Here is a 21,278-nt window from a genome sequence, read left to right as displayed (position 1 = left end):
TTTCTTTCTTTCTTTCTTTCTTTCTTTCTTTCTTTCTTGTTTTTGGAGGGGGAGAACGCAGGGCAATTGGGGTTAAGTGACTTTCCCAAGGTCACCCAGCTGGTTTTTGTGTTAAGTGTCTGAGGCTGGATTTGAACTCAGGTCCTCCTGACTCCAGGGCTAGTGATCTATTCACTGCCCCCCTAGCCACCCCAGCAACCCCATTTCTTTCTTTCTTTTTTTTTTTTTTTGCTTTTTGGAGGGCGATTGGGGTTAAGTGACTTGCCCAAGGTCACACGGCTAGTTTTATGTTAAGTGTCTGAGGCCACATTTGAACTCAGCTCCTCCCGACTCCAGGGCCCATGCTGTATTCACTGTGCCACCTAGCTGCCCCAAGTCTATACTTTCTTTCATGTTGTCTTAGCTTCCATAGTATTGGAACTGACTTTTTATGTCACATTCTCTATAAAGCTGTCTCTTCCCCAGACTCCACATACTCAGATGTTTTGGTGGGTCCTTATGTGACATCCTTTCCCAGAACTGAAAATGAGAATTCCAAATGGAGTCCGACCTACACAGAACAGAATGGAGCTGCTACCATCCCCTAGCCTGGATGTCACGTGTCTATTGACATAGCCCGAGATGGTAGCAGGCCTTTCAGCCGCCGCGTCATTCTTTTAGCTCATTGAATTTGTCATTAACTAAGGACAGAAAGTCTTTTTCATGTGCTTAGAATGAACTCCTGCCGTCTCACTGCCTTTCTAGGTCTCCCTTCAAGCGTCAGCTCACATGCTGTCTCTTCCTGGAAGCCTCATCACCCCCTCACAAGTTTGTGGTCATCTTTCCCTCCACAAATGGTGTGGAAGAAAAGAATGAGCAGACTCTAGAATCAGTCTAGATCCTGAGTTCAAATCCTGCCTATGACACTACCTCTATGATAGAGAGGTAGCATGGGGAAGGGAACAAACATTTAGTAAACACCTACTACATACTAGGCATTGTCTTAAGTACTTTCTACATATTGTCTCTTGACAACAACTTTGGGAGGTAGGTTTGGTTTTTTTAAAAACAGATTGAGGAGCCTGCCCTGGGTTACACAGTTAGTAAGCATGGCATAATGGATAGGGCACTGGACTTGGAGTCAGGAAAACCTGGATCTGATTTCTGTCTCAGACTCTTACTTGTAAGTGACCTGGGGCAAGTCCCTTAACTTCTCTGTGCCTCATTTTCCTTTTCTGTAAAATGAGGGAGTTGGACTGGATGACTGCTGAGATCTCTAGAGCTATCAAAGACCTTGTAGTTATTTATTTGTGTGCATGTGATATACCCCCCCAGTAGGGTATAATAAATTCCTTGAAGGCAGGGATTTTCATTGTATTTGTATTATCAGTTCCAAGAACAGTGTCTTTCAATAGTAGGAGTTTAAGAAACTTTTTAGTTTACTATGTGGTCTGGGGAAAGCTGCCCCTTTGCCATTTTCCTGGTCACTAAAATTATTAAGACACGTTGAGTTATATTGTCCCTATAAAGTTAGTTTAAGCCTGAGATCTCAATTGTTCTCTTACAGGTACATCTTCTGTTCCTTCATCCAAAACTTCCATAAAAACTAACAAGGGACAGACCTGATCTGATCTTCTGAGTGCCCCCAAAGGCATCCAGGTTTCTTTAGTTGACTTGGAGCCAGAATAGTCTTCAAATCCCAGCCCTGCTGGATAACATATGAACTCTCTGGGCTTCATCTTCCTCATCTGGAAAAGGTGTTGATACCTTCCTCCCTCCCAAGGCCATCGTGAAGAAAGTGTTTGTAGGGACTAAAACACTATAGGAACATTGTTAATTATTTTGTGGAACTTCTCTCCTGTGCATCCTTCTTTTCCCCTAGCCATAGGACGAAGCCCCTCTGGTCTTTCCTCAGATCTTTTAGAAATAATCTGGTTTCCTCAGAATGTGGTCAAAATCTGCTTCCTTATTAGGAAGGCTAAAATGACTACTTCATTCTCTCCCGAAGTGCCACTTCAGTCACTAGTTCTTGTCATTCAGAAATAAGCCCCAAAAGCAGTTCTTCTCCAATTAACAAATGAAATATTTGTAAGGCACTTATCACAGTGCCTGGAACATAGTAGGTCCTAAATAAATGCTTATTCCCTTAAGGCCCCTTCTCTCCTGCCTCTCCCTAGAGCTGAAAGGTCTTCCAGGCAAATTCTGGAGTTTATCTAATGCAAATAGTAGGCCCTTGCTGAATGAAGGAAGGAAGGAAGGAATAAATCAATATGAAAAGAGTGCTGGATTTAGAATTAGAAGGCCTGGGGCTGAAAGGCCTGAGGTTGGGCTACCTACTTCTGGTGTAACTTTGAACAAGTTATGGATCCTTACTCTGCCTGTTTCCTTATATAAGAAAAGAAGGGGTTGTAGGCAGTTTGTTGAATGAATGAGGGAAGGAAGTATATGTGGAAAGGCCAGTGACTGCTATCATCATCTATTGCTACCTAAGTGCTTATAGGATCTTTCTGAGCCTCAGTTTCCTTATCTATCAAATGCAGGCCATATAGGCTAGAAGTGGGTAAACTCTAAAGTCCTCACAAGCTCCGACATCCCTGCCTAAGGGCCCTGTCCTCTCTAAGTTTGTGGCCCTGTGCTCTTCTGCCCCAGCTCTCCTGATCCCAGGTTCCAGCATCTCTCCCTGTGGCCTGGGCTCCTACTTCCTCTGCCGCAACAAGAGGTGCATCCCTCAGAGCCTGGTGTGTGACACCTGGGGCATCGACAACTGCGGGGATGGCAGTGACCAGACTTCCCAGCCCCCTGCCAGCTGCAGAGGTCAGTGGTGGGTACAGGCAGCCTTAGCTGGCATTTGGGGTAGAGGAGGCTACTGTGGGAGGCAGGGCCTGGATGGGCCTAGTCAGCTCACATTTCTATGGCACCCAAAGCTTTACAAAACACTTTCGTCTGACAACCCTATGATGTAGATAGAGCAGAGGAGGAAATTCAGGCCGCAAGAGATGGAATGAAAGTGAGTGCCCTGGAAAGGGGGATGAACCTGGAGTCAGGACACCAAATTAAATCCAGGATCTACCACATAGACCTCTATGACCCTGTGACCCTGGCCAAGTGTTGGCCTCATTTTCTCCTCTTTGAAATGAGAGGGTTAGACAAGATCAGTTGTTCTCAAAGTGTGGTCCAGGCACCTTTTTAAGGGGGTCTCTGAGATCACACAGTCGTGAGGAAGAACCATTGCTTTGATATGAGGGGCCAAAGTCTGAAGTCAAAGGTCAGCCCAAAGAATCTCTGTGGGGTCTTTGACTTCAGTAGTCTTGAATAATATTTTAGCACTTTAAGAGCTTTCCTCACAGCAGAAAGAACTATCACCCCCATTTTCTGGTGGAGGAAATTGAGGCTTAGAGAGTTGAATGATAAAGGTAAAGTCCTTGGTCACACAGTCAGTAAATGAAAAGGATGTGTGTCAATCAGTTGCCCTGTGCAGGCCCTCCCTGTGACTTTCCTGGCCTCAACATTCCCTGTTCACCTTCTTGAGGGCAAGGGACTGTTGAGCTTTTTGTATTTGTAGCCCCAGCATCTAGAACAGGGCCTGGCATACAGTAAGCACTCCCCCATTTATTCAATTATTTAAGGGTAGGAACTGGGATTCCCTGCCCCAAGTCCAGAGCACTTTTCCCTATAGAACATTCCTTTCCCCAACCCTGACCCTACCCTGGGCCACTCTACCTCCTCAGCTCCATTTTTATAGTCTTTTAAGGCTTATAGTCAATTAAGTATTTATTACAGCCCTACTATATGCCAGACCCAGTGCTGGATCATGGGGATGTGCTCAAGGAGCCTCCACTCTAACCAGAGGAAACTGTGCACACACACACACACACACACACACACACACACACACATATATATAGGGAGTTGTCATACTGATACTGGGTCATTTTTTATTTTTGAGGGGCAGGGTTGGGGTACAAACAGCTAGGGGAGAGCAGGAAGGGTCTTTGGGGAGGCAGAGTATAAATTGAGTTTTGAAGGAAATTAGGGATTGAAGAAGCAGAGGTGAGGAGGGAGGGCATTCCGGGCCTGGGAGAGCTGACCCCCTCACAACCACCAAGTATGAATATTGCCACTCCATATACAGGAAACTGAGGCCCAGAAGGGTGATGTGGTGATGTGAATGAGGTCAACAGGTAATAAGTGGCCTTGGACATGGGAATAGAATTCCAGTCCTGACATTGAATCCCATGGTTTTTTCATTTCAGTTTAAGGCTTCCCCTTGCCTAGGAGGAAGTAACCTCCATTATACATCTACTTTAGGGAAGGAGAAAGTGGGGAGTGGACAAGATGGCTTTAAGAGGCCCTTTCTTACTGGATGATTCTGGATGTGTGAATTCAACAAATCTCATGCACTTTTATTAAGCCATTGACTGATCCTGTTTCAGGTTGCTCACAGTCTGGGAATTGGGTAAAGAAGCTAGTGTCCCTTCTTAGGCAATGTGGGATAAGGGAGTCAAGGGCCCTGATTGTGCTATTTATTCTAACTCAGCTATTTATGCACTTGCTGTGCTTCCGTTCTCTGGGCCTCTGTTTCCACATCTGTAAAAGAATATCATCCCTGCCTCCTGTCACAGGGACATCTTGAAGGTCATGAAATAATGGATGGGAAAGGATAAGGGGATGAAGTGGGAAGGGCTGCCTCATAGGCACTGACCTTCCAGTCATTGGAGGTCTCCAAGTGGAGGCCAGATGGTTGTCTGCCATGTTGTAGAGGCAGGTGCTATTCAGGTACAGGTGAGGTCCTCTCCAGCTCTGAGATGCTGTATTTCCAGCTGTGACCATGGCCAACCCAATGTCTCCTGTCTTCTTGATGACTCAAGGGTCTCTGAACCCCAGCAGCAGCCGTGTCAGTGGAGACAACGAGCCCAAGAGCAGGCCTGGCCTCCAGGAGAGATCAGCCACAGGTAGCCAGACTCTTCTTGGTCCTTGCCCACCTTCTACCCAGTTTTGGGCCAGAGAAACCAGGGCCCCCCTACACACACCTACTCATATTTCCATAGAGCTGTGACATTTGGAAGGGTTTCCCTACAATCACCTCGGCAAGTCAGATGAGCCCAGCTTGACAGATGAGGAACTCAAGGTTGAGTTTAAGAGATCCATCTAAGGTCACATAGCTAGTAAGATACAACCCAAGTCTCTTGATTCTAAGTCAGGCACTTCTTTACTTGCCTCTCCTGGGCCTCTCTCTCATCCTGGAGTGAAAAAATGGGGGATGATGTGCTTGAGATGTCTCTCATTCCCTAGGGCAAAGGTTGCCAAGGGCTCTGCTGGCATCCTCGGTGCTGCTGGGCTCTGTAGGGGCTGTGACGAGCCTACTCTGGTGGTGCTGCTGCTGCTCTCCGGGCTGGACCCTTACCAGGACCAGGGCATCCAAACTGCTCCCCAGCTACAGTTCCAGCTACCCAACCTGCTGCCCCTTGGGTCTGCCTGGCTGCCTCTGCTCAGGCCGGGTCACTCCTCAAGGGATGGCAGCTGAGCAGGTTGGCCATGCTGGGGGGCAGGGGCCAGTGCTACCAGGGCTCTCCCTACAACTCTGGCCTGGGGTGGGGGGGAGGGCCTAGCTAAAGCCCCCAGGTTTTCTCTCACACACACCCCAATCAAATGTTGAGTTCTGTCCCAGGATGTTGCTTTTACCACTCCCCCATCCCATCATCATCATCATCATCAATAGCTAGCATATTGCAGCCCTTTTACGTGTGCAAAACCCTTTACATATGTTAATTCACTTGAATTGAGTGCATCCCACCACATGGACCGCTTGAGCCCTAGATAGAAAAGCAGGCAACAGACTGGGGGTAGCACCTTTTATTGAAGAAAGACAAAGACCACAGGAGGAGCCTCTCTCCCCATTCTCACCCTCACTGAAGGCCAGGGACACTGCTTGAGGAAACCCAACAGGAAGGACCCCAGGGAGGTTTGTGGGGTGTTAGGCCCCAGAGGTGGAGGGAAGACTGGAAGAGAGATGACCTTGGCTTCATTTCTTCATTCCTGACTAGGACAAGAGGAGACATTGTCCTCGTGCTGGGTCTCCTAAGTTCCCCCTAGGATTTGACATGGGGGTTGAGGGGAATTGAATCCCAGATCCAAGTTCTCTTGCCTCCTTTCCACCGTCCTCAAGCTCTTGGTGTCCCCCCCCCACCTCCAGTTAGCACCCTCTTCCTCCCTGTACACTGCTCCCCTTCCCCCACAACAACTGATGGTCAACCTTGGCCCCCCATCCTCCTAGTATCTCCAGCCAGACTGATTCCAGGGGAGCCCAGCCATCTCTCAGTTGGCCTCGGATGCCAGAGCTGAAGCCTGAACAGGTTTTCCCTTTTCTGAACTTTGCCTTGAACAAATCTTTTATGAGCTGGGTGTGTAGAGAGTCGATCAAATGGGTGTGTTTCTGATGACACTGAGAGAAAGTTGTGGGGCTAGGTCTCAGCTGTAGGACTTCTTAGGTTGGAGGGTACCTGGGGGTCTGAAGAACAACAGAACCACAGACCAATTTGGTAGAGACCAGAGTGTGGGGCCACTGAGGCCCGTGGAGGGCTGGCACCATTCTCTTCCAAGTTTCCTCCTTATCCTCTAGACTAAATTCCTTGAGGGCAAGGAGCCCTCAGCATCAAGCACAGTGTATGGCACATGGTAGGTGCTTTGTAAATGACTTGAGTTTGGGGGAGAGGCGTGTCAGAACAATGCTGGGGGTGTGGAGAACATGGCAGGCTGGTACTGGGGGAGGCATGGAGGTAGGCAAGAGAATCCACCAGGCTAGGGAGATGAGTCAACTTTGGCCATATAGTCGGCAGAAAGGGGCATGGGGATGCCCTCCTCTCTGCCCAGAGTGGGGGAATGAGAAGGTCTCAAAGCTGGCCAGTGATTCCAGGGAGAAGAGGGAGCCCATTAGCTGTAAGGGGTAGAGTATGTGGAAGGGAAGGAAAGCTGAAGAGGGGGCATCCTGAGCATACTCTTGTATGCCCAATTGGAGATTTGGGGATTCTCTTTCCCCAGTATCCCAGGTGAGACAGGAAGCATGAGTTTCCTGCAGAAAGCAGGGCAGACAGGAGAAGAGTCCTGGCGCCAGACCTTGCTTGGGCATCTCATGGCCATCTGGGTCTGGCATTGCCAAGGACCTGGCTAGTATGGGGCCTACTGTGCCCAGCCTGAAATTCCAAGGATTCTGCTAGTTTTTCTGGTGCACATTGGCATCCCACAGTGGCCATCCCTATCCCACCTCACCCTGTGACTTTGTCCCCCGCCAACCCAAGGGGCAGGGTCAGCCCAGCCCCAAGGCGGGTAGCAGCAAAGCATGATGGTTGCCTTTGTTTCTTACAAAATAATAATAATAATAATATAATCATCAATATTGTCCTATCCAGGGGCACATGGCCCAGGAGTCTGCATAGGTGCCTAGGAGGGGCAGGGGCGGGTGTTGGCACCGGCTTGGACATGGTGCTGCAGGTCCAGGGGCTGAGGGGGAGGACCACCAGGGCTGGCACAATGCAGCACCAGGTTCTTGATGCAGCCTGTGATGCCCGCATCAAACCTGCCCCCAGTGAGTGTTGCTGCATCTGGAGCCCCACCTGTCAGGGAGGAAAGGCTCATCAGCATGGTGGATATACCAGACCTTCCTGCCTGCTCACTCCCATCCGAGAGCACTGAACCTGGCCCATGGCCTCTGCCAATGAGGAGTAATGCATCATGGGATCATGGTAGATTAAGACATGGAGGGATCTTACAGGCCTTCCTTGTCTAAACCTTTCATTTTACTCATGAAGAAATAGTAAAGTGATTTGTCCTAGGTCACAGGGCTACTAGAGGCCTTGGTGATATTTAAACTCAGCTCTCCCTAACACCAAGACATCTGGCTCTAAACCCAGTGCTTTCTCCTGTGCTGTCTCTGAACTGTGAACCAGCCACACCAAGAATGTTTCTTCTGACCTTTCCCATCAGGCTGCCATGTCCCTTCCCCATGGGCTCAGGGCCATTTGGACAGACAGACAACAACAGTCAGAATATGGGTCACTCTATAATAAAGAACTTCCCCTACACACCTGCGATGCAGATCACACAAGGGTTTTTAGTCCTATTTTACAGAAAAGGAAGCCAATAAGTTAAATGACTTGCCCTATTGGCAAGAGTTGGGTCTCCCTGCTCCTCCATTTCTCCTTCCCATTCCACCCACCCAGCTGCCTCTTGATGACCCCTGGAGGCCAAGGAGAAGGGTATGCCTTACCAATGTAGATGCTGCCCTTGGTGTTGACTGCCACGTTGGGTCCTGGAGACTGGCCACTCACTAGCTCCTCTCCATCTACCTGGATGGATCCGCTTTTGCCCTCTCTGTAGGGATAATGGGGTCAGCCCCTCCTTGTTTTTCCTGGGATGTCAACCCCTCTGCCCCAATCCATTCTCCAAAGGACACACTGGCCCTTCTTTGTGGAATCTCCAATCTCCCCAGGGATCAGCCCTTCCAGTACCAGTGCCCTTGGGGTAGAGGAGCAAAGCATAGAGACCCAGGGAAACTTAGATATGACAGGCAGGCACCATTTTGCTTGTGGTCCCTCCTAGAGACAGGCTGAATGCCGCGATGCCCCTTCCCTTCCCTTTCCCCGTGCCTGGCACCTTACCTAAAGGCTGTCACTTTGTGCCATTCACCGTCATTGATGGGATCCTCAGAGATGATGTGGGCCTCACCACTGCCCAGCTGGTAACTGCACACAGAGCCCCAAGGGCGCATGAGAGTCAGCCAGATAGGAGACTGGTCAGAAGATCTGAGGAATCTGCTGCTTCCCCTGGGAGACCCCTGATCTCTCTTTGGGAGAGCTCCAGAAGGGCTGGGCTGGGAGAGAGGGGTCGGAGGAAGAAGGAAACGGGGGGGTGGGGAACTCACCTGAAGACTAGATGGCCATCTTGCAGTCCCAGGCTGATGAAGTCCTTGCCTTCCTCTCTGGTCTCCTGCCAGGAAAACCCACAGTTGCTCTGGAGGACTGGAGGTCCCTCACCAGGACTCACTATCTTCCCTCCCTTGCTGAATTCCTCCTGCCCATCCTTTACAGCCCAGCTCAAACACCACCTCCTTCAGGAAGCCTTTCTGTCCCCTATGTTGGTGCCCTTTCACAGGATCAGATTTAGACCTGGATGGGACCTTAAAAGCCAGATCAGACAACCCTCCCCTCTTACAGATAATGTAACTGAAGATCAAAAGATTAAATGACTTGTCCAGTGTCAGGCGATGGTGATCAAAGGTAGGATCTGAACCCAGGTCTTTCAGACACATGGTCCAACACTGTCTTCTCCATGACACTAGTTCTCTCCTCTTGGACCTCAGAGCACTCTGTACCACCCTGTCCTCTTTGCATGTGGGATTTCCCCTATCCCAGTCTCCTGCCCAGTGCCTGAGCATACTCTGTATACCCAAAGTGCTTAATAAATGCTTTGGAGCTGAACTGAATTGTGTTATCCCCATACTAGACTCTAAGTCCAATGTACACAGGATTTTCTTCCCCAAACCAGACACAGTGCTCTGTATACAGCAGATGGGTAAATACATGCTTCATTGAATTGAATTGCCAAAAGTTTCATGAAAAATTGACAACAAAGTGAGAAGAGGCTGAGGCTCCTGTTCTTTCTCCTCCTCCCAGCTGCCTCCCTCAGCCCTGAGCCCCCCAGCCCTGCTCACCACACCCTGCCAGAGCAGGAGGCCATTGGGAGTGTTGGTCCGAACTTCCAGCTCAATGGTCTCTGGAACACTGGGGAGGCTGGGCAAGGAGGAGAAAGGCTCATTGGCTTTGGAGATAGAAGGCCCCTTAGAGACCCTCGAGGCCAACCCCTTTGTTTTACAGATGAGGAAACTGAGAGCTGAGCCTGGGTCTTCACACTCAAAGTCCAGTCCACTACCAATGTAGCCTGAACCAGATTAAAATGTAATTGGGAAATATTTAACAAAGTCAAATACAACAAAAGACAGATAATGTAAATATGGGGTTTTGGAAGTCATTATGCACCCTCAGGGATGCCCATGTATGGTCTGGGGATCCTTGTTTCTAGTTGAGCTTGACGCCCCTGAACTACACCTGACTGTGCCATGCCACCAAAGGGAGGCTGAGGGGACCCCACCCACAGCCTGTGCCCCCTTTCACATCACTTTTAGCCTCCTCAGAGGCACTCTCTCCTACTAGAGATGCCACATAGTGAACACAGACAGAGAATAATACTAAGGGTAGTCTCTACCCCCTTCCAGCTTTACAAGGTGAGATTTTCTCCCAAGAACCCTGCATGTGAGGTGGGGGCGGGAAGACAGTACAGAAGCCTTACCTCCGAGGGAACACATGGCTTGGGAATGACAGGTAACCACCATCATGGAAATAGACTCCATACTGTCCAGGGGCATCTTGGGAGGGAAAAGGGGGAATGAATGAATGGACGGATGGAGGAATGAAATGATGAAAAGAAATTCAAGAAGCTAAGGGTCATCCTATGCCACTTTTATTTCTCTAGACTCCCTACCTCACCTTCAAGGGCTCTGGAGTCATGGTTAAGGGAAGAGATTCACCCACAACTTCTGGTTATCCTTCCTATCCCTAGACTGCCTCAGGTCAAGCATCCCTGCCCTGGTCTGCCCATGCATATGCAGACCCACCCACTTGGCACAGTCTGACTCTAAATTTTGTAAGCCGCCTTCCCTTTGTCACCCTCAATCCCCGATCCCAGGGTCTGTAGGGCTCTGCCCACAATTAAGGGTTTGGCTAAATGTCTGGTGAATTGAATTGTTTGTACCCAAGAGATGTACCTGCTCAACAGTCTGTGCCAGTGGGGCTCACCCTCTTGCCATCTAGACTACAAAGTTCCATGATGGCAGAGACTGTTTCTTAGCTAAGCTCCATGTTTCTCCTACAGCTATTGAATTGAACTGAAATGAATTATCTTTGCCCAGGCAGATCTGCCCACTCAACTGGCTATTCCTGGGGTGGGGTGAGGGAAAGGAATCCCTGAGACCAGGGACAAGAACTAAGGATGAGAAATGTTTGGAGGAAAGAGATGGAAAAGCCCAGGACAGAGTGGATGGAGGGAACCAGCAACTTGTTCTCTCCCTTGTCCAGGGAAGCTCAGCTGGTCGTCCCATGGGAATACACACCATTGCCTCCACTGCCCTCTAGATGCCAGTCAGCTTCAGGCGGACCTCGGCCTGTGGGAAAGGGGGCAGGACCTGGTCATCAGTCAGGCACTCAGCATTTGTCCACACTGAGCCTAGACTCAGGGCCCAAAGTTAAAAAGGTTCTCAGAAGGCTAGAGCTAGAATACATTGTGGACACAGTCTAGTCCAGCACCCTCATTTTCAGAAGTGAAAACCGAGGCCCAGAGAGGGAAGGTGACTTCTCAAGTAGTTCTCAAATCCAGGTTTTCTGACCCCACCTCCCCCTTCTCCACCCCATGCATCATTCTCTCTGTTATGGCAGCCTAAGAAAGTGGGCCAGGGGCAAGAAGGACCTGGGCAGGGGGTGAGGGGAAGGAAGGGTGGGTTACTTTTTTGACATCGAGGCCCAGTGAATCCAGGTGGGCAGAGGCAGCGGGCACCCTGGCAGGTGCCTCCATGAAGGCAGGGTTCTGGCAGTAAGCAAGGATTTTCCTCATGTTCACAGTGGTCTCCTGAAGGGGAAAGGGCACTGATTGGCATATAGCATGACAGTTTTCATTTCTCAAGTGATTTGCAGTATGCAAAGGAGGGGAGTACAAGTAAGACCATTACTATTTCACACAGGGGGCACCTGGGGCTCAGAGAGGCTGTTACTTGCCCACATTCACCCAGTTAGTGAGGAGAGTGCTAAGACAATGAGAACTGAATTCGGAGTCAGAGTCAAGAGTCAGACCCTGAACCTAGTTGGGTTTGAATCCTGACTTTTTAACTATCTGCAAGCATCTCATCTGTAAGGGGAGGGAGCCTGAGCAAATGACTCCAAACCCTAAATCCTTTTATCTCAAAAGTGTCTCCCTTCAGCATACTGGCTCTGGGTCATGGGGGTTTCAGGGAATGCCCACACACCTCCCATTCCTTCCTTTCCTGGTGAGAGGCCACCTGCAGTAAACACCCACCTGCCTCCCTTTCCTCTTCCTGCACCCTTTCTCTCCTGCCCAAGGAGACCTTCCCCCCGGGGCACTCACAAACCTTTGAAACCATCGCGGCACAGGCACTGGAACTCATACTCGCCAGCAGGCATGCAGGTGGCACCATTCTGGCAGGGCTGGCGCTCACAGGGGGAGTTGTCGTAGCACTGGCCTACACCATGGCTGCCCAGGAAGCTGTAGGTCATGTCCAGTCGCTTCCCATTCACCGACACCTGGGGCCAAAGAAGGCAGAAGTGAATGCTTAGGTTACTAGAGACAAAGAAAAGAGTAAAGGGCACCTGAAGGCCACAGATGTGGTCATTGACCCACGGCCTGGTGGCCTGACCTCATCTCTTTTGGCCTGGTGGGTCGGAGACTGGAGTTCCAGGTACATGCTCTCCTTTCCCCACATTCCCACTTTCACCTAAGATCCTAAGTTTGAGGCAGGGCTATGGGGAGGTCAAGGAGTCAGGGGACCAGCATGGAGGAGACAGTCCCTGCCTTTGAAGGGATAAATCTCAGTCTGATGCAGAAGACACAGTCCCTGCCCAGGACCCACCCACCACCGTAGTGGTATTCAAGTTCAGCATTTTTTCCTCACTTCTTAGCTGTACTGTTGCAAGATACCTAAATTAATTTACTTATTCAGTGCCATACTAATCAAACTACAAAAAATTATTTTATAGAGCTAGAAAATATAATATCAAAATTCATCTGGAAGAACAAAAGGTCCAGAATATCAAGGGGATTAATGAAAAGACATGCTAGGAAAGGTGGCCTAGCTATACCAAATCTTAAATTATATTGTAAAGCAGCAATCATCAAAACTGCTTGGTACTGGCTAAGAAATAAAGGGGTAGATCAGTGGAATAGATTAGGTACACAAGACACAGTAGTCAATGATTATAGCAATCCAGTATTAGATTCAAAGACCCCAGCTTCTGGGATAAAAACAATTTGACAAAAACTGTTTGGAAAACTGGAAAATAGTATGGCAGAAATTGGGCATAGACCAACATCTGATACCATATTCCAAAATTTAGTTCAAATGGGCACATGATTTAAATATAAAGGCTGATAGTATAAACAAATCAGGAGAGCAAGGAATAATTTATCTGCCAGATTTATGGAGAATGGAGGAATTTGTGACCAAACAAGAGATAGAGAACATTATGAAATGCAAAATGAATAATTTTGACTACATTAAATTGAAAAGGTTTTGCACAAACAAAGCCAATGCAACCAAGATTAGGAGGCAAGTAGAAAACCGGGAAAGAATTTTTTACAACCAATGTCTCTGATAAAGGCCTCATTTCTAAAATATACAAAGAACTGAGTCAAATTTACTAGAATACAAGTCATTTCCAAATTGATAAATTGTCAAAGGATATGAACAGGAAGTTTTTAGAGAAAGAAATTAAAGCTATCTATAGTCATATGAAAAAATGCTCTAAATCACTATTGATCAGAGAGATGCAAATCAAAACAACTCTGAGGTACCACATCACACCTATCAGATTGGCTAACATGATGAAACAGGAAAATGATAAATGTTGGGGAAGAAGTGGGAAAGTTGGAACGATAATGTATTGTTGGTGGAGTTGTGAGCTGATCCAACCATTCTGGAGAGCAATTTGGAACTATATCAAAGGTCTATAAAAATGTGCATACCCTTTGACCTAGCAATACCACTTCTAGGGCTGTATCCCAAGAGATCATAAAAATGGGAAAAGGACCCACATGAACAGGCAGTTTTCAGAGGAAGAAATTAAAACTATCTATAGTCATATAAAAAAATGCTCTAAATCACTATTGATTAGAGAGATGCAAATCAAAACAACTCTGAGGTACCACATCACACCTATCAGATTGCCTAACATGACAAAACAGGGAAATGATAAATGTTGCACTATTGTAAGAGCTGCTGCTGGGTCTCCCTGCCTCCAGACTCTCCCCACTCCAGTCCCTCGACCACACAGCAGCCAAAGTGATTTTCCTGAAGTACGGGTTTGACCATTTCATCCCCCTGCTCAGTAAACTGCAATGACTCCCTATTGCTTTTAGTATCAAATCTATCCCTTCCATTTGGCTTTTAAAGCCTCTCACTATTTGACCCTAACTTACATCCTCAACTTCATTCATTCTCGTTCCCTTCCCACATTCTGTGGTCTGTCCACACTGGCCTTCTTGCTGCTGTTCCTCCCAACCCATTTCCCATCTTGAAGCTTTTTCTCCAGCTGTGCCCCCTGCCTGGTGCACACCTCAGAATCCTATACTTCCTTCAAGACTCAGCTCAAGTACCATCTCCTCGGTGAAGTTCTCCCTGATCTCCAGCTTCTAGGGCTCCGTCCCCTCTAATTACCTGCCAATGACATTATATGTGCTGAGATTTATCCATGCATCCTCTCTCCAACCATCACCCCCTCAAGTGTACATACTATACTCCTTAAATGGAAGGACTATTTTTAATTCTCTCTGTCTTTCTGTCCCCAAGACCTGGAACACAGAGGGTACTTAATAAATATTTATTTATTCACTGATTAACAGTAACAGAGACTTCCATTTTTATAGTGCTTCAGAGTTAACAAAGCTCTTTTCTTACAATAGTCCTATGAAGTTATTATTGTCAGCCCCATCTTACAGATGAGAAAACTGAGGCTCTGAACCCTGTAAAATAATAAAGTCATGTATTTCATAACAGTTCTCAGCCCGGTACCACTGGACTTGGCAGTCAGGAAGACCTAAGTCCAAATCTTGCTTCAGATACCTACTCGCTATTAGACCCTGAGCAAGTCACTTAAATCTCCTTTGGCCTCAGTTTCCTCATCTGTAAAATGGGAATAATAGCCTCTGCATCACAGGCTTATTCTGAGGGTCAAAGGACATAATAGACATAAAGTACTTCAGAAATCTTTCAGTGCTATAGAAATGTTAGCAGCTATTATTATTAGAGAGCACCAGGGGCTCCATTTTACAGATGAGGAAACTGCCTCTTGGAGCTTAGGAATCAGAATGATGAGGACACAAGACCTGGGGACTATAATAATAATATATAATATATAGTATAATATAATATGATATCATACAATATAATGTAATATCATATAATGTAATACACTATAATCTAATATAAAACAATATAATGTAACATCATATAATACAATAATATAACATAATATATCATACAATATAATCTAATATAAAACAATATAATGTAATATAATATAATGCAATATGATAATACAATGTATTATATTATACTACAATATAATATAACATAACATGTAACAATAGGGATAATGACCATGGTAACTGTAACAGCTGAGTTAAGTCCTGCTGAAGTTTGCAAAGTGATCTGAATGGATCTCATCTGAGAATCGAGGTAACTCTGTGACAAAGGGTGTTACAAGTGTAATCATTTCCCTTTCGCAGAGGAGAAATGAAGCAGCTTGCCTGTGGTTACACAGCTTGGCAGAGCCGAGAGGGTAGGGCATGCTGGGGCCCAAGAAGGGCAGAAAGAAGAAGGCTAGGGCTGGGAGTCGGAAGCCTCACCTCACTGATGCAGCCGTGGAAGTGGGCACTGACATTCGCAGCAGGTGGTATGGCCACTGAAGGCTCCACACCACCCAGGTAGAGGAGAGTATGCAAGTTGAGGCCTTGGCTTTTGCCAGGGGAAGATCGCTGCACTGGGCGCCCACCATTTACTCGGAGGCTGCCATCTTTATTGAGGCGCTCTGCAGACACATGGTGCCAGCGGCCGAGGCTTAAGGGTTGGGTGCTCCGGAGCACTGCTGTGCCTGTAACAGACATCAAGAAAAGGTAGGCTTAGTTCTGGCCCAGTTCTTGGGGGAAGGGGCTATTAAGACCATACTCTAGCCCTTTGACTTGGCACAGGGCCTTTAGTCCCCTGTTGTTTCAGACTGGCACTCAATTTGTCAGAGGAAGGGTTCTTTGGAGCAATCATTCCAGCTGCCCAGGTCATGGCAGGTCATGCCCATTCATTAACCCAGCTTAGGGAACAAAGACTGGCACCCAGATCTGGTCACCTATCAGAGATAGCAGGGACTTAGATGCCCATCTCCCTATCACTCAGTGTGCAAGGTGAGTGCCTGGGTCCATGATCCCCACACCCCATACCCATGTGGCACTCACCTGATCCCAACTCGTAGCGGAATTCCAGGTGCCCACCAGCCATTGCCAGGGACACAAAGTCTTCAACAGGTGCTCCCTTCCCACCACTGAAGAGCAGGAGTCCCTCAGGAGCCAGCGGCTTGAACTCGAGGTCCAGGCGTAGTTCATGGTGGGTGTTGGTGAGGGCAGGTAACGCCAGGTATGAACCGGCACCTGACAGGGCTGGTGTAGTCACTGTCACACCTGTGGCAACAATGAACAACTTTGGCAAAGTTGCAGGATGTAAAATAAACCCACACCCATCATCAACATTTCTTATATTACTGACAAAGCTCAGCAGAAAGAGATAGAAAAATTCCATTTAAAACAAGCCACCCAGGAATGATATGAATGCAATTACAAAACATTCCTCACAAAGATAAAAATAGATCTAAATAATTAGGAAAATATTAATTGTTCATGGGCAGGCTGCGTCAATATAATAAAAATGACAATACGACCTACATTAATTTACTTATTCAGTGCCATACCAATCAAACTACCAAAAAACTACAGAGCTAGAAAAAAATAATAACAAAATTTATCTGGAAGAACAAAAGGTCAAGAATATCAAAGGAATCAATGAAATAAAATGAGATATAAAATCTATCTGTCATGGGGCAATAGGTGTTTCAGGAACCTTTATAACCAGAGTCCCTAGATTTCAGTCTGGAAAGAATTTGTGGACCTACGCAATCTTTTTTTTTTTTTTGCGGAGGGGGGAGGACAGGGCAGTTGGGGTTAAGTGACTTGCCCAAGGTCACATGGCTAGTAAGTGTTAAGTGTCTGAGGCTGGATTTGAACTCAGGTCCTCCTGACTCCAAGGCCGGTGCTCTATTCACTGCACCACCTAGCCACCCCGGACCCAAGCAATCTTTAAGTCAGGATGGTATAAATTTATTGTTATATTTTACAGTGGGCAAAGAGTTCTTAGGAAACCTGCAACCTTAAAGGGTTACAGTTAAAGTTTGTAAAGGATAACTATAGTAAATCAGATGTCAATTATGCTTACTATGTGAGTCAGGGCGGAATTATGGAGGAGTTAAGAAGTGGTCAGTGCTTAAAGGAACATGCATTTTCAACATCTACGGGGTATTTGTATTGCCCATAATTCACTGGGAAATAGTCCAAGGTGGGGCTGCCTGGAGGTGTGGTTTTAGACTTGAAGTTCTAGTGGTCAGGGCTGACCAAGCTGCCACCCATCAATGTCATGTTTGACAAGATGGATGTTAGGAGCTCAGTATATCCCAAGCTAATGAGGGATTCAGGATGGGTATAATGAGCTAAGGAGTATACATATGACTGAGTCTAGGATATACATTATACGTATAACCCTGTACACAGCTGCTTCAGCCAGTACACAGCTGGGTCAAAGTACTAAATTGTATAAGTGCAGCTGGCCACTTTATCAGGAAGAAAGATGTATTTTGTTAGGGCATGCTGCCCTTGAGCTAGACAGAACCTGCCTGAGACAGTGTTTTGAGGCTAAATAGATTTGAGGCTAGGGAGAAATGTGATTTTATAAACTGAGGTTCAATCACAGGCGCCCAAGCACCCCATCAAATCCACTTCCAGATAGAAAACTGATGGAATCAGTGAAGAATGAGGCATATTTTTTCTTCTTTCCTTTTTTTTGGACATGGTTAATATGAGAATATATATTTGTAACTTTCCCCCTTGCTTTCTCAATGGGTGGAGGAGGGGAACAGGAGGGAGAGAATTTGGAATTGAAACAAAATTAAATTTTTTATCAAGTATCTGTGCTTTAAAAGTATTTTTTAAAAGTTTCCTGGCCAGCACATCCATTCCCTTTCTTTTTTCCTCCCTTCCTGCTCCTGCCTCTTTGCTCTCTCTGTCTCCCTGTCCCTTGGTTCATGGCCCCATTTTATGATGAAGGCTGGCATCACTTACCTTCCATGCACTTCTCCCCAAAGCGGCCCAAGTGACAGCGGCAAGAGTAGCCCCGGCCATCTGGGCGGTTCACACAGGTGGCATCAGGTCCACAGGCCTCTGGGGAAGCAGAAAAGACAGGGCAGGTGAGGATCAAGAATGGGTAGGGGGAGTGAGAAAATGACTGGGAATTAAATGGATCAAGAAAACCTCCACTCTTTCTATGCATTGGGAGAGGGGAGGACACTGAGGCAGTTGGTCCCAGGGTGTAATGTAGGGGCAGGGTCCAAGGATGAAGCAGGTGGTAGAAGCTGGAGGTGATGTTGGTATGTTTTGGAGGAGAGGGGATTGGGTGACAGATTACTAATAAATATTTGTTGAATTCATAGCCCAGAGATTTGGAGCTAGAAGCAGGGATATGCTAGCAATTGTTTAATACCTGACTCTGTGGAAAAAAGTGTATAAGACACATGTTTAAATTTAATCTGTAATATTACCATTTTCTCCATCACTTTCTGAAGTGTAGACAATCAACAAAACAATAAATAAGTCCTGATTTGAAGCCTTTGCTGATTCCTGATGTGTAAATGCTTAAATGGAAAATTTAACATCCGGCTCTCAGGAGCCAGTTTGAGCTGGCTCTAGCACACCCTTGGCTAGAAGGGCCTTTAGAAGTCGTTGTCTAGTCCCCTTCTCTCATTTTCCAGTAGAGGAAAGGATAAAGTGAGATAATTTGTAAAGAGCTTTGCAAAGGTTAGTGTCCTATGTAAGTGCTAGCGATGATTTCTTCTTCTTGTTATACCCCTGCCCTTCCTACCATACAGGCTGCCTCCCTCATGTCAGACTGACTGGTGGGTGCCAGATACCTGGGTGACAATGCAAGGCCTGCGAGTGTTCACAGCGGCTCCCGGTGAAGCCGGAGGGACAGGTACACACGTAGCTGCTGCTCTCTGAATCCTGGCAGAACCCCCCATTCTGCAAGGCAGACCCCACAGGACAGGCCTCAGTACTCCTGATCCCCTGGGCCCTGCCCAGAACAGGGAACGGAGGCCCTCCCTCCTCCTGATGGTCCCAGAGTGCCAAGGCCCTGGGCTCTTGGTTTCTACCCCTCACTTCATTAGAGGCAGGAGGTTTTTGGAAGGACAATGAGGATGGGGAAAGGTGACAAAGGAAAGGACTTGGAGACAGGAATTGGCCTCTCCAGGCATGGGCCAGTTGTGGGGCTAATGGAGGCTACGAGTAAAGGGGTGTTGTTGGGGGCCCCAGGGTCAGGAGAGGATGATGTCACCTGGCAGGGTCTGTCCTTGCAGGTGGGGCAGTGGGAGATGCCATGGGCCGTGAGATTGAGATCGTGGAAAATCACTTCCTCACCCTGGATTCGAAGCTCCCGCACGCAGCCTGAAGAGGCAGTAGATACTGGAGCTGGCGCAGGGCACCTGCCTCTGTCTAAACCCAGGAAGCTCTCCTATGCTACCAACACCCCCAGCCACATTCACATATACTCCGCCATGTACTTCCTGGGGGCTCCTTCCTTGCTGATGGGCCAGAGCTGAGTTAAAGCAGGCAGCTTGAAGAGGTCTGGGATGAAGCCCCCCATGGGGAGGGAAGGTGGGTCATACCTACAAAGCCACTGCTTAGGCCAGCCTTGGGGATGGCACCATAGTCTGGGTAACCACCCAGGTAGAGCTCCTCATTCAGGTCCAGGCCTTGGAATTTGCCCTGGAGGGTGATGAGTGAAAGGACCAATGAGCTGAAGGGGAGGTGGTGGGAAGCCTGCTCCCTGAAGGCACCCTTAGACCCTTCTCTGGCTGCCCCTGACCTCTGCCCAAATCTTGGCCCTCACCTGCAACAGGTGCCAGGCTAGGGCCTTTTGCCCACTGTTTCCTCCTTTGAGGCTGGGCCATACCCCAGGGCAGCTAGGACATGGAAGAGAACTTTGTCCCTCCCCCAAAACTGGGGCAGACATGGCAAGAGCCTTGGAGGGTCTATGAAGAGCTGAGGGGCATTTTTAGAGATCTTCCTCACACTGAGGGCTCCCTGAGGGCAGAGACTGTGTCTCTTCTATCAACCTGGGGACTCCCTTAGGGCAGGACCTTTTTCTCTCTTCTCATACTTGAGTTTCCTGAGGGCATGCACTGTGCCTGTCCCATCAGAGGACAGAGGAGCCATCTGAGAGCCATCACAGAGAGAAGGAAGGTGTCAGGGGACAGGTTCTCAGTGCCTCACCTGGGATGTCCCATTGACTGGGGGCAGGTTGCCAACAATCAGGGTACCCTGAGTCAGGTTTCGAAGTAGGGTCACTGTGTGGAACTGGCCCAGTGCCAAGGGGGTGGGGTGGCGGATGGTGGCCATGCCAGACCCAGCATCAAACCTGCTCAGGTGAAAACGTTAGTGAAAAGGGAAATCAGGATTGGGAACTATAGGGAGGGGGCAGGACCATAGGAGAAAGGGCAGTCCAGGACTCTCCTAATTCCTGCCAGGAGACTCTAGAAGCTGCAAGTAAATTGGGGGAGTTCTGGGTCCCACTCCAGGTCCCAGTGCATCCATGTCCAAGCAGGTAGATCTGTCCTCTGTCCCTTTGCCCCAGACATGCTTCCAGTCATCCCAGATCTTTGTTCCCAGGCCTGTGCTTCTCACTTAAATCCAGCCCCAGTTCTGCTGACTCTGGGAAGCCTCTCCAGTCTAAACCCTTCTAGTTCTGCTTTCCAATTACTCGAATAACCAATCCCAACTCCCCAACATGAGGGGAGTCCTTCATACATAGCCTTTCTCCCCTGTTCCTTCCAAATAATGGGAACTCCCTGAGGACTGTGACTGTGTCTCCCCCATAAGACTGGGATCTCTTCAAGACCAGGGACTGTTTCCTCAAGACTTGTTGCCCAGGCTGCCTGACAATCTCATGGGCCTGCCTCAAACCTGTTCAGGATTCTGAGATAAAAGTGGTAGTATCGGGGGAGAAGGGCATCTCACCGGAACTCTGGTCTCCCGCCTACCAGGCCAAAGGAGATGAAGTCAGGCTGCCTGGCTGCCAGATTGACAGCACTCCCAGGCCCCGGAATTCGCTTCTGCCCATTGTAAATCAGCATGCCTGTGGGGAACAATCAAGTCAG

At 48.0% G+C, this 21,278-nt stretch overlaps 2 protein-coding genes across 11 annotated transcripts in view; one reads left to right on the top strand and one right to left on the bottom strand.

Moving 5' to 3' along the window:
• The window catches only part of LDLRAD2 (low density lipoprotein receptor class A domain containing 2), an 8,794-nt gene extending 3,291 nt beyond the window's left edge, over positions 1–5,503 (top strand). Inside the window, exons 3-5 of the mRNA XM_069078923.1 lie at positions 2,644–2,793; positions 4,800–4,902; positions 5,272–5,503. Coding sequence (XP_068935024.1) covers positions 2,644–2,793; positions 4,800–4,902; positions 5,272–5,503 — 485 coding nt within the window. The remainder of the gene's footprint in view (positions 1–2,643; positions 2,794–4,799; positions 4,903–5,271) is intronic.
• Positions 5,504–5,817: 314 nt separating this feature from the next.
• Positions 5,818–21,278, bottom strand: part of HSPG2 (heparan sulfate proteoglycan 2) — a 165,200-nt gene continuing 149,739 nt past the window's right edge. For 9 of the 10 annotated variants that reach the window (XM_069078506.1, XM_069078508.1, XM_069078507.1 and 6 more), the window contains 17 exons: positions 21,139–21,256; positions 20,395–20,539; positions 19,788–19,887; positions 19,457–19,566; positions 19,035–19,143; positions 18,190–18,288; positions 16,261–16,482; positions 15,661–15,905; positions 12,170–12,341; positions 11,530–11,652; positions 11,141–11,191; positions 10,321–10,396; positions 9,686–9,764; positions 8,897–8,961; positions 8,634–8,717; positions 8,243–8,346; positions 5,818–7,589 (listed from right to left, as the gene is read on the bottom strand). In XM_069078506.1, coding sequence (XP_068934607.1) covers positions 7,417–7,589; positions 8,243–8,346; positions 8,634–8,717; positions 8,897–8,961; positions 9,686–9,764; positions 10,321–10,396; positions 11,141–11,191; positions 11,530–11,652; positions 12,170–12,341; positions 15,661–15,905; positions 16,261–16,482; positions 18,190–18,288; positions 19,035–19,143; positions 19,457–19,566; positions 19,788–19,887; positions 20,395–20,539; positions 21,139–21,256 — 2,075 coding nt within the window. In that variant the 3' untranslated portion in view covers positions 5,818–7,416. The remainder of the gene's footprint in view (positions 7,590–8,242; positions 8,347–8,633; positions 8,718–8,896; positions 8,962–9,685; positions 9,765–10,320; positions 10,397–11,140; positions 11,192–11,529; positions 11,653–12,169; positions 12,342–15,660; positions 15,906–16,260; positions 16,483–18,189; positions 18,289–19,034; positions 19,144–19,456; positions 19,567–19,787; positions 19,888–20,394; positions 20,540–21,138; positions 21,257–21,278) is intronic. The other variant, XR_011166546.1, reaches the window with a different exon arrangement.

This window comes from Petaurus breviceps, unplaced genomic scaffold (assembly GCF_028583685.1).
Source record: "Petaurus breviceps papuanus isolate PSGF00001 unplaced genomic scaffold, PetGlider_PUasm1.0 91041, whole genome shotgun sequence".
Classification (NCBI taxonomy): Eukaryota; Metazoa; Chordata; class Mammalia; order Diprotodontia; family Petauridae; genus Petaurus; species Petaurus breviceps.
Note: the sequence above shows the minus strand (reverse complement) of the source record. Positions and strands in the feature narration are given on the sequence as shown.